This window comes from Odocoileus virginianus, chromosome 2 (assembly GCF_023699985.2).
Source record: "Odocoileus virginianus isolate 20LAN1187 ecotype Illinois chromosome 2, Ovbor_1.2, whole genome shotgun sequence".
Classification (NCBI taxonomy): domain Eukaryota; kingdom Metazoa; phylum Chordata; class Mammalia; order Artiodactyla; family Cervidae; genus Odocoileus; species Odocoileus virginianus.
In genome coordinates this window covers 14,908,342-14,921,232 of record NC_069675.1, presented here as the reverse complement: position 1 = coordinate 14,921,232, position 12,891 = coordinate 14,908,342, and the positions used below count along the sequence as shown (strand labels likewise).

General features: G+C 39.5%; 1 protein-coding gene across 2 annotated transcripts in view; it reads right to left on the bottom strand.

The window, feature by feature from the left end:
- TTC27 (tetratricopeptide repeat domain 27) overlaps positions 1 to 12,891 on the bottom strand; it is a 162,487-nt gene that overhangs the window by 107,369 nt on the left and 42,227 nt on the right. For both annotated transcript variants that reach the window (XM_070476658.1, XM_020880848.2), the window contains exon 9: positions 9,648 to 9,714. In XM_070476658.1, coding sequence (XP_070332759.1) covers positions 9,648 to 9,714 — 67 coding nt within the window. The remainder of the gene's footprint in view (positions 1 to 9,647; positions 9,715 to 12,891) is intronic.

The following is a 12,891-nucleotide window of genomic DNA, read 5'->3' as shown; positions in this document are numbered from 1 at the left end:
GAGTTTTAAGCTCTTACAAATTAAACAGCTATGAACATTTGTGTAAATCTTTGTGGAGCTATACATTTTCATTTCACACAGATAAATACCTGAAGGTGGAATTGATAATTAACTGAATGAGAAAATGCCAAACTGTGTTCCAAAGTGGTGGTGCCATATTATATCACATTACATTTACCATGTATGAGGATTTCAACTACCTCACATGGTAACACACCTTTTAAGTGGTAGACAGTTGTATACTGTTGTGGTTTTAATTTGCATTTTCCCAATGACTAGTGATATTAACCATCTTAGCTTCTCTTAACGGGTCATTTGTTTATCCTTATGTTATCAGGTAGTATTTTTTTTTTTTTGTCCATAGCTTATAATTTTTATCTGCAGACAAATGGTCCCAAAGAACTTACTTGGCCATCACAGAAGCACTCCAAAAAATTTTAGAATCAGCCTGTCAACTTCTAAGAAAAACAAAAGGTGGAGGCGGGGGCGGGGGGGGGTTAACCTGGATTTTGATTGCTACTGGATTTATTATTGTGTAATTCTGGAAGAATTGTCAATTCAACAATATTAAGCCTTTCAATCCATGAACATGGTTAAGTCTCCCCACTTATTTAAATTTCTTCAATTTCCTAAAGCAATATTTGTCATTTTTAGTATACAGGTCTTACAGTTAAGTCAAATTCATCACTAAATATTTGATATTTTATGCTATTGTGTGGTTTTAAAATTATTTTCCTAATTATTACTGCTAGTATATATAAACATAACTGACTTTTTTATATTGACCTTGTATTCTCACACGTTGCTTATTAATTATAGTAGCTTTCACGTCTATTCTTTAGGGTTTCCCACGTAAAGAATTGTGTTGTCTACGCATAATGATAATTTTACATATTTCTTTCCAATCTGCACTCCCTCTGGATCTTTGTCACGTCTTATTGCACTAGCTGGAATTTTCGGTTCAAAGAAGAAGTGCCACTTTTCTGACCTCAGAGGAAAAAAAATTGTTTTTCATTAATGGTGACTTTAACTCTAGATTTTTCACAGAAACCCTTTATCAGATTGATATTCTCTTCTACTCAGAGTTTGCTAACTTTTTTATAATGAAAGAATATTGAGTTTTTCCAAATGCTGAAATAAATAAATATACTGAGATGATCATTCAATGTTTCTCCTTGACTGCATTAAAAGATGAACTTCAATGACTATTTAATGTTAAACCAATTTTGCATTCCTGAGGTAAAAACTATCTGGTCATGACTAATTATCCTTTTTGTTGTTCTTCAGTCATTCAGTCGTATACAATTCTTTGCAATCCCATGGACTGCAGTATGCCAGTCTTTCCGTCCTTCACCATCTCCCGGAGCTTGCTCAAACTCAAGTCCACTGAGTCGGTGATGCCATCCAACCATCTCGTCCTCTGTCGTCCCCTTGTCCTTCTGCCTTCAATCTTTCCCAGCATCACGATCTTTCCCAATGAGTCAGTTCTTCACATCAGGTGGCCAAAGGATTGGAGTTTCAGCCTCGGCATCAGTCCCTCCAGTGAATATTCAGGACTGACTGGTTTGATTTCCTTGTAGGCCAAGGGACTCTCGAGTCTTCTCCAACACCACAGTTCCAAAGCATCAATTCTTCAGCGCTCAGCCTTCTCTACGGTCCAACTCTCACATTCATACATGACTACTGGAAAAACCATAGGTTTGACTATACAGACCTCTTTAGGCAAGTAACGTCTTCACTTTTTAATATGATTTCTAGGCTTGTCATTGCTTTTCTTCCAAGTAGAAAGCATCTTTTAACTTCATGACTGAAATCACAATCTGCAGTGATTTTGGAGCCCAAGATAATAAAGTTGTACATTCTTTTCACAGTTTCCCCATCTACTTACCATGAAGTGATGGGACGAGATGCCATGATCTTAGTTTTTTGAATGTTGAGTTTTAAGCCCGCTTTTTCACTCTCCTCTTTCAACTTTAACAAGAGGTTCTTCAGTTCCTCTTCACTTTCTGCCATAAGGGTGGTGTCATCTGCACATCTGAGGTTATTGATATTTCTCCCTGCAATCTTGATTCCGGCTTGTGCTTCACCCAACCTGGAATTTCGCATGATGTACTCTCCATATAAGTTAAATAAACAAGGTGACAATATACACTCTTGACGGACTCCTTTCACAATTTTGAACCAGTCCATTTTTCATATTTGGTACTGTTACTTCTTGACCTGCATATACAGATTTTGCAGGAGGAAGGTAAGGTGGTCTGGTATTCCCATCTCTTTTAAGAATTTTCCACAGTTTGTTGAGATCCACACAGTCATAGGCTTTGGCATAGTCAATGAAGCAGCAGTAGATTGCTTTCTCTAGCTTTTTCTGTGATCCAATGGATCATAGGTAATCTGATCTCTGGCTCCTCTGCCTTTGCTAAATCCAGCTTGTACATCTGGAAGTTCTCAGTTCACATACTGATACTGTTGAAGCCTAGCTTGAAAGATTTTGAGCATTACCTTGCTAGCATATGAAATGAGTGCAATTGTGCAGTAGTCTGAACACTGTTTGGCATTGCCCTTCTTTGGGACTGGATTGAAAACTGACCTTTTCCAGTCCTGTGGCCACTGCTGAGTTTTCCAAATTTGCTGGCATAGCAGTACTTTCACAGCATCATCTTTTAGGATTTGAAATAGTTCAACCGGAATTCCATCACCCCCACTAGCTTTGTTCATAGTGATGCTTCCTAAGGTCCACTTGACTTCACACTCCAGGATGTCTGGCTCTAGGTGAGTGATCACACCATCGTGATTATCTGGGTCATTAACATCTTTTTTGTTTAGTTCTTCTGTGTATTCTTGCCACCTCTTCTTAATATCTTCTGCTTCTGTTAGGTCCATACTATTTCTGTCCTTTATTGTGCCCATCTTTGCATGAAATGTTCCCTTGGGATCTCTAATTTTCTCAACGAGATCTCTAGTCTTGCGCATTCTATTGTTTTCCTGTTTCTTTGGATTGTTCAGTTTAGAAAGCTTTCTTATCTCTCCTTGCTATTCTTCGGAACTCTGAATTCAGATGGGTATATCTTTCCTTTTCTCTTTGCCTTTCACGTCTCTTCTTCTCTCAGCTGTTTGTAAGGCCTCCTCAGACAACCATTTTGCCTTTTTGCATTTATTTTGCTTGGGGATGGTTTTGATCATCGCCTCCTGTACAATGTAATGAACCTCTGTCCACAGTTCTTCAGGCATTTTATCAGATCTAATCCCTTGAATCTATTTGTAACTTTCACTGTAGAATCATAAGGGATTTGATTTAGGTTATACCTGAAAGGCCTAGTGGTTTTCCCTACTTTTCTTCAATTTAAGTCTGAATTTTGCAATAAGGAGTTCATGATCTGAGCCACAGTCAGCTCCCAGTCTTGTTTTTGCTGACTATATATAAGAGCTTCTCCATCTTTGGCTGCAAAAAATACAGTCAATCTGATTTTGGTATTGACCGTCTGGTGGTGTCCATGTGTAGAGTCTTCTCTTGTGTTGTTGGAAGAGGGTGTTTGCTATGACCAGTGCATTCTCTTGGCAAAACTCTGTTAGCCTTTCCCCTGCTTCTTTCTGTACTCCAAGGCCAAACTTGCCCATTACTCCAGGTATCTCTTGACTTCCTACTTTCGCATTCCAATCCCCTATGAAGAAAAGGACATTTTTCTTTTTTTTTTTGGTGTTAGTTCTAGAAGGTCTTGTAGTTCTTCATAGAACCATTCAGATTCAGCTTCTTCAACATTAGAGGTTGGGGCATCGGCCTGGATTACTGTGATACTGAATGGTTTGCCTTGGAAATGGACCAAGATCATTCTGTTGCTTTTGAGACCGCATTCAAGTACTGCATTTAGGATTCTTTTGTTGACAATGAGGGCTACTCCATTTCTTCTAAGGGACTCTTGCCCACAGTAGTAGATATAATGATCATCTGAGTTAAATTTGCCCATTCCAATCCATTTTAGTTCACTGATTCCTAAAATGTCGATGTTCACTCTTGCCATCTCCTGTTGGACCGCTTCCAATTTACCTTGATTCATGGACCTGACACTCCAGGTTCCTCTGCAATACTGTTCTTTACAGCATCAGACTTCACTTTCACCACCAGACCATCCAAAACTGTGCTGTTTCTGCTTTGGCTCAACCTCTTCATTCCTCTCCAGCCACTTCTCCGCTCTTCTCCAGTAGCACATTAGGCGCCTGCCAACCTGCGGAGTTCATCTTTCAGTTCATCTTTTCATACTGTACTCACGGCAAGAATGCTAAAGTGGTTTGCCATTCTCTTCTCCAGTGGACCACGTTTTGTCAGAAGGCGGGTCATCATCAGAAAATTGGATTAAAGATTATCCTTTTGATACACTGTTATTTCATATATTTTGCCCCAGATCTGTGGCTGTTTGCAAGTGTTCACATTCAGTACCAGTTACTCCAACATGGCTAGAAATAAACCCACAAATAAGCATTAAATTTAAGCCATGGTTAACTGTGAAGAAAAGATGTCCAGCAGTTACCAGAGTAGATGATGTTAAGAAGAGCACTCATTCTTTCTCTATTCTTGAAATAGGATATATACAAGTAACCTAGTACAACTCCAGTCAAAAAAAATTTTTAAGCCTTTGTTTAAAAATAGTTTACCCACAAACTGAAACAAAGCATACCCATCTCCTGCTTCTCTAAAAGCTACCAAGTTATCACCCAGATATAGCTACCAGGCCCATGATCAGAATACCCATTAAATTAAAATGCATGAGTAACACCTGAGGGGACAAGTATTCAAACCAGAAAGAAAATGAAAATCTTGGGTTACTCTGCTTAATACAGACAGACATGTCATCATCTAATATGAGGACAAACTATCAGAAGTATCATGGATATCTTGCAGTTATATTGCCTATCTTAAAAAATTAAAAGTAAGAAATAAGTATACCCTAAAAGAAAAAAAAAGTATCATTTTTATCTGTAAAAATGGCTAGCAAACTTTTAAGTTCACAGTTAAGTAATTATTAAATAGCTTTAAAATTAATAGCAGAAAGAGAAAATATGTACAATTTAATCTGCAACTTCCAAAGGTCTTTTTCCATTTTTCATTTAGAGTCCTTGGGGCTTCAGGCAGACAGTCAGAAGGCAGGCTGCCAGTATCAATTCACACTTCAGCAAAACTTTTGCCAATGAAAACTGAAACACCTGTATGAATTAACTAAATTGTTCCCATTTTCAACAATGAAAGGAAATTAAAAGCATTACTGAATGTCACTGACTTGGCTCATCTGAAAGGAAATAACATAGATAACGCAGCTAATTTTAAATTATCAAGCCGATACAACATAAATGGCTCTTTAGAACAATGTGGGTTATTTTTACTATGACTCATTCAGCTTTCCTGAAATGTGAGGAAAGAATGTCTCGGAATAGCATGACATAATGACAATGTTAATAAAAAAGGGAAAGTATTCCTCTTAGGACAATCTTCTGCCATTGCTGAATTAAAACCTTTTCCCAGTGCATCTCATACATATCTCAACATGCTACACCAACTTGGAAACACTGGCAAAAATTCTTCCAGAAAAGAGATTTCACCACTATTTTAGTAAACTTTAGGACAGCTGATGAAAACTGAACAAAATTCAGGACCAATAAGCCACTCATTTGGTTCCCAAGTATTTATCAGATGTTCACTAACTGTGGTTCCTGTCCCTCCAAGTGCTCACAATCCTCTGGCAGGGGTAGTGAGATTTCTACTGGACTCGCTCTCCTGTCAACAGAGAGAGACACCTCACAGCCTCAAGAGTTCACAACTCCAGACCCCAGGTACCATGCTGTAGCCAGAGGAGGGAGATGGATGCTCACAAAAAGAATGTGGCCTCTCTCCTCTCTACTCCCTTTTCCTCCACATCTACAGCCAATTCCAAATACCCCTTATGCACTTAGAAAGTCCTATTCCTTGAAAACAGTGGTATGCTCCTACAAACCAGCGACCAGATAACCTGACTCACCACTGAGGGCTGTGGGGGCGTCTATCTGCCCACTCTGAAGATTCTCACACACATTCTGTAATCTGACCCTAAGGACAAGTTTTCAGTGCTGAGGGAGGGACCCATCATGTCCTGCCTCATTTTACAGAAGAGAAAGATGAGAAGGACACACCAGGTGTCGGTAGTACCCTGGGGGGTCACACTCCCTACACCGTGGAACTACGTGGAGCAGTGCAGCTCCAGTTTCTGCTTCTAGTATACTTCATTCATTCCCGTGTTCTGCATACTTCTCTTGAGCAAGAACCATGAGTAAAGCGTTGTAGCAGGCCTTGTAGAAGACCCAGAGAAGGACAGAGACCATCCCTAGATCTGGAAGTTTAGAGTTTTAGAGGGAAGATAAGACATACACCTAAGTAATTACAGTGAGCCCAAATATGATTTTTGTTAAAAGATAATTCAGAAGCAGGGTAGCAGCTAAAAGTGGTCCCTCTTGCCTCAGATACTCCTCAGCAGTTATACAGGATATAAATAAAGGATATTTATGTACAGGATATACAATTATTTAGGATATAAATTATAGTGAAATTATTGAAACCAGGGGCCACTTACAACTCACCTTATTATCTGTTTCAGATTCATGCACAGGAAGGGATAAGAGGAAAGACTGAATGACAAAAGGAAGAGGTGACTTGGTTTTTCTGGAGTATTCTGTATGCTTCACTTGGGACAAGGAATGAATGGGTGTTATACAGCCCAAAGTATGCATGGGGCTCCTCAGAGCCCTCCTCTCTCTTAAGTTCCTTGCCTTCCTTTTCATCAATTAAAAATTTATTTGGCATTAACCAACTCATCTCTTCGAAAGTGTTAGGCCTGGCACTAAAGAGCACTTTCACTCAACAGCTTTTCCTGAAAAAGACATCAGTTCTCAGGTCAGTGCTGACGTGGAGGAGATCTAGAGGAGAAGAGCAAAACAATTATGTATCATGAAGCCCTGGGGGGAAAACATAAAACCAGAGTATACAACCTTTACTACAAGCTAGGAGGGGTGAGTTACCTACCAGCAGAGGTTACTAGAGTTAACTACTTCAGCAATATTGTACCTCACTTTATAGAGGAACAAGAACAGGGAAAGAAAAAGAAAAGGAAGGGAGGGACTTCTCTGGTAGTACAGTGGCTAAGACTCTGCGCTCCCAATGCAGGGGACCTGGGTTCAATCCCTGGTCAGAGAACTAGATCCCATACGCTACAACTCAAGATCCAGCACAGCTACATAAATAAATGTATTTAATTTAAAAAAGCGGGGGGAAGGAAAGAAAAAGAAAAAGAAGAAAAGAAAGGTTAAAGAAAAGAAGAAATATATCACATCCACGAAAAGCACTAAAAACTAAGTTAACTGCTTGAATGTGATGAGAGTGCTTTCATGTCATTTCAGGTTAACTGTGGATAATCTATATTCCACAATAATGTGCTTAAGAAGCCAATCTCAAGAAGATGTTTCTGCTGATCACCCTCCCATGAGAGGTCAACAAGAACACTTCCTATCATAGGCTGCATCTTGTTTACCTCTGTCATCAGAATGGGCCCAAGCACCCGGGTCATCACTTACCATCTACACACCAGTGACTGTCCCCATCCAGCTCTGTACTTCCCAACACTGACTCAAGACCACACCAGACCCCACATGTCCTTCCCAGTGCCTCACATCAGGAAGACTCGTGTTCAACATCACGCTCCCACACTGTCTCTCCTAAAATAGCCATCCCTAACCCATTCTTCCTCTGCTACACTGTTTTATGTCTACAATGAGTACTTCTATCAAACATCTGTCTTTCTTTGTCTACCATTTATTTCCCTCACAAGAATGTAAACTGATGAAAATTCCAGGAGGGAAAAGGCTGCTATATCCTCAATAACCAGCACAATGCCTTAAGTTTTAAGGATTAAAGTGTGTGTTAAGTATTCAATCTATGTTGAACAAATAAATAAGAGGTGCATAATAATTTTTTAAATATATCTTTTAAAAAAAGTTTAACACTTTACTTGTCAAATTCCTTACCATTTATGTAACAACTATTAGGAACACTCCACACAGTTACCTAAACACACATATGCTATAACGAAAATCAGCAGATTTCTAACAATACTGAAGTGGGAAACTAAAACAGGCACTCGAACTCTGAAGATTAACATTGACCAGTTCTAAAACTATATGTAGGAAATAGTAACTTGCAAGATTTATTTTACAGCACAAAGTAAGTTAGCCTTTCTCCCTACGAGATAAAAGTACTTTAGTTCTGCCTTATCTGAAAAATAATAAAGGAAAAAAACACCAGAATTCTAACTTGATCCCTAACTACAATAATAAAAATGCCTTTGAAAAAATGATGAATCCTGAGCAAGTTGGGTTCATTAAAGGCGTGTGTATCTTTTCATCTATAAAGCTAAAAAGATACTGACAGCCCTCTTGTTCTGTGGCCTTCCTCTTCTGAAAAGCCTTCTTTGATATCAAACCCTCAAACATCTATTCTCCTGTCTTTCCTTTTCACAATCATTTTTTCCAACTGTGGTCTTTATCTATCAACTTTATTTTTCTCACACACCATTCTCTCCTTATTTCTCTGTAGTGAGGTGACTACACAGCAATTTCACCAAACCTGTCATAGAGATAAGCAATGCACTCCAGCCATCAAAGTCTGAGCCTTTCCTTCTGACTGCTCTCCACTGCCGAACGCTGACAAGTGCCCCTTGCTCTCGACACTGTCTCCTGCCTTAGCCTCCATAACCCATGCTCTCCTGTTTCTGCCCCTCGCTCTCTGAACCCCTCGGTCCCACTACATCCATGGAGCATCACCCTCAAATTTTAACCAAAAGAGTTGCACATTACACTGACTTTGGAGTAAAGATTCAAACTCTTGCTCTGTCACTTCATTTACTCAGTCAACAAGTATTTATCGAGCACATATTATGTGCAAGATACTGGACTCAGCCCTGCAAACAAAGATCAAAGAACAAGAAATATTTACTCACTGCTCTTAAATTCAAGCAAGTACAAACAAAAATGCTTATGTCCGTAGAGGACAGACTGGCAGACACAGTGGGGAAAGGAGAGGTTGGGACAAATTGAGAGAATAGCACTGAAACATACACACTATTATACGTAAAACAGACAGCCAGGGGGAATTCGCTGCGATGCAGGGAGCTCAAACCCAGTGCTCTCTGACACCTAAAGGGGTGGGATGGAGTAGGAGGCAGGAGGGAGGCAGCACATGCATACCTATGGCTGATTCATGTTGACGTATGGCAGAAACCAACACAACATTGTAAAGCAATTATCTTCCAATTAAAAATAAATAAAAATTTTAAAATGCTTATGTCTAAACCAGCATCAAGATACATGCAGCTTGGAAACTAACATGATAAGCTTTTTTTTCTGCCTTAATTTCCTTCAGTTCAGTTCAGTCACTCAGTCGTGTCCAACTCTTTGCGACCCCGTGAATCACAGCACGCCAGGCCTCCCTGTCCATCACCAACTCCCGGAGTTTACTCAAACTCCTTAGGTGACAGTATTTCAACATGAGCAATCTGAGGCAAGAACATACCAGAGGCAAATAATTTACAAGAAAAAAAAAAAGAAACAGAAAGGACAAAGACATCACTCACTGATGTAAAGGCCAGCAGCTCCTCTTCAGTTAACTTGTGCACTGGGTTATTCTTCTGGAGATCGGTGCTTTAAATTTAAAAAATAAAAAAGCAAATCAATTCCAGAATGCATGTCATAATGAACGAAATACAATTTTTAAAGAGGCAAGTAAACTATATTTATATATTTGAAAGCACATATTATTATTGTATTATTTACAAATGTAGAGATGACTGTGCCAAAGATAAGCACAAAAGTAATAAAATGCTAACAAGTAACTGTGGTGGTGTACTAAATGTCAACACAGTTTATAAGAAAAAACAAAATCTAATCTGTGCCACTCCACAAAGAAAATGAAAAGAATATGGCACCAATTCCTATTTATTAAACTCATGCAAAACAAAATTTACTATCACCATGAGACAGGCAAAGATTAAGAAGTTCTCAAAGAGCCGGAACAATGGGAATTCTTAGATCCTGGTGATCCAAGTATGAATAATCTTGGAAAACAATTCAGCACTATCTTGTAAAGTGAACATTCACATATCCTAACCTCAGTAATCCCAGCCTAGATATAGAGCCCAACAGAAATTCAATAGCTATACCGGGAATCATACATACAAATATCCATAGTAATATTGTGTGTAACAGGAAAGATCTGTTAACAATCCAGTGTCCAAAAAGGAAATCAGATCACTGTGAAATACCCAACAGAACGCTACACTGCAAAGTAAACTGCAGCTATATATAACAACACGGATAAGTCACATAAAGACACTGGTGAGAGAAAAAAACACATCACAGACAACTACATATAGTAACATACCGCTTTTATAAAGCTGAAAGACAAAAGGAATAATTGACTGAGAAGTATAAAAGACATGTGAGCAAATATATTTTTTGAAAAGGCAAGAAAATGGCAAAGACAAAATTTAGGACACTGATCACCTTTTATGACAAGAGGAAGATGACATGGGAAAGACGTACACAGACTGAGCTAGTGGTATTTCCAAGCTTCAGGTTCTTGAACTGGGTGGTGGGTTCATGTTATTATTATAGTATATAACTTATGTTTATATACTACATAAGTTACTTTGTATGTGAATATTATTTGTATTAAGAATGAAAATAAAATTCAAAACTGTGTTCCACCTGCTGGGATGTTATAAGAACCACAACACTTCCCTTCTCTGACCCTCGCTAATGGTGCAGAATGTGACTTTATTTACTTTTGGCTGAGCTAGGTCGTCACTGCTGTGCAGGCTTTTCTCTGGTCGCAGGGAACAGCTGCTAGTCTCTAGCTGTGGCACATGGGGTGGCTTCTCCTGCTGGGGAGCGCAGGCTCCAGGAAGTACCATGGGAGCCTCAGCAGTTGCAGCATGCTGGCCCAGTACTTGCGGTCCCCAGACTCTAGCTCCAGTGCACAGGCTCAGGAGTTGTGGCCCATGGACTTAGTTGCTCCATGGCATGTGGGATCTTCCCATACCAGGGATAGAACACGTGTCTCCTGCACTGGCAGTTGGATTCTCTACCACTGAGGCACCAAGGAAGTCCCAGAATGTGAATTTAATTGTGTATATATATATTTTTAATCAGACAATGCAGTGTACATCATGAGAAACACTGGGCTGGAGGAACCACAGGCTGGAATCAAGATTGCCGGGAGAAATATCAATAACCTCAGATATGCAGATGACACCACCCTTATGGCAGAAAGTGAAGAAGAACTAAAGAGCCTCTTGATGAAGGTGAAAGAGGAGAATGAAAAAGAAAACTAAGATCATGGCATCCAGTCCCATCACTTCATGGCAAATAGATGGGGAAACAGTGGAAACAGTGGCTGACTTTATTTTTCTTGGGCTCCAAAATCACTGCAGATGGTGACTGCAGCCATGAAATTAAAAGACGCTTATTCCTTGGAAGGAAAGTTATGACCAACCTAGACAGCATATTGAAAAGCAGAGACATTACTTTGCCAACAAAGGTCCGTCTAGTCAAGGCTATGGTCTTTCCAGTGGTCATGTATGGATGTGAGAGTTGGACAATAAAGAAAGTTGAACACCGAAGAATTGATGCTTTTGAACTGTGAGAGTCCCTTGGACTGCAAGGAGATCCAACCAGTCCATCCTAAAGGAAATCAGTCCTGAATGTTCACAGGAAGGACTGATGCTGAAGCTGAAACTCCAATACTTTGGCCACCTGATGTGAAGAGCTGACTCATTTGAAAAGACCCTGTTGCTGGGAAAGATTGAGGGCAGGAGGAGAAGGGGACAACAGAGGATGAGATGGTTGGATGGCATCATCAACTCAATGTACATGGGTCTGGGTGAACTCCAGGAGTTGGTGATTGACAGGGAAGCCTGGCATGCTGCAGTTCATGGGGTCACAAAGAGCTGGACACGACTGAGCGACTGAACTAAACTGAACTGAATCAGACAAAATTCAAGTTGAGGGTAATCCTACAGAATAACTGGCTTATAAATTTCCAAAGTGTCAAGATCATAAAAGTCAAGCAAAAATGAAGAACTATTCCAAACTGACAGAAAGAATACAAACATAAATGTAACGCATATGTTCTAGACTGGATCCTGTGCTATAAAGAAGATTATTGGGACAACTGGCAAAACTTGAATGGGGTCTGAGTACAAAGTGATAGTAAAGCATGAGTGCTAATTTCCTGATTTTGATAAATGTATTATGGCTACGCACAGAAGCTCCCTTGTTTGTTGAAGACACACACTAAAGTATTTAGGGATGACAGAATATCATGTCAGAAAATAATTCTCAAAAAAGTCTTTGCAATGCCTTGCCCTTGAAACTTTTGTCCAAATTTGAAATCACTTTAAAACATAAAATGAAAAACTATTTCTACCACACATAAGGTTCTACTGTATTAAAAATTCTATCCTCTGCATGTACATATCCTCAAAGATCAAAATAGTTACCTCTCCTAAATATTTCATTAGGATTCTATTCAGGTAGCCTTTCCCTTCTCCAGGGGATCTTCCCAACCCAGGGATTGAACCTACGTCTCCTGCTTTGCAGGCAGATTCTTTACCAGCTAAGCCACAAGGGAAGCCCAGCCAAGGCTAACAGGACTTTTCCTTATGAAGAAAAGAGAAGGATAAGTATACCAACTTACAGGAGATTCCTAATCGCTAACCTTTCCTTGGTTGCCCAACTCTTCTCTATCTTCATAACTGTTAGAAGATTCCTATTCATCCAGAACTCTGGGGACCTTCTTGAACAAAGATTTCCCCAACA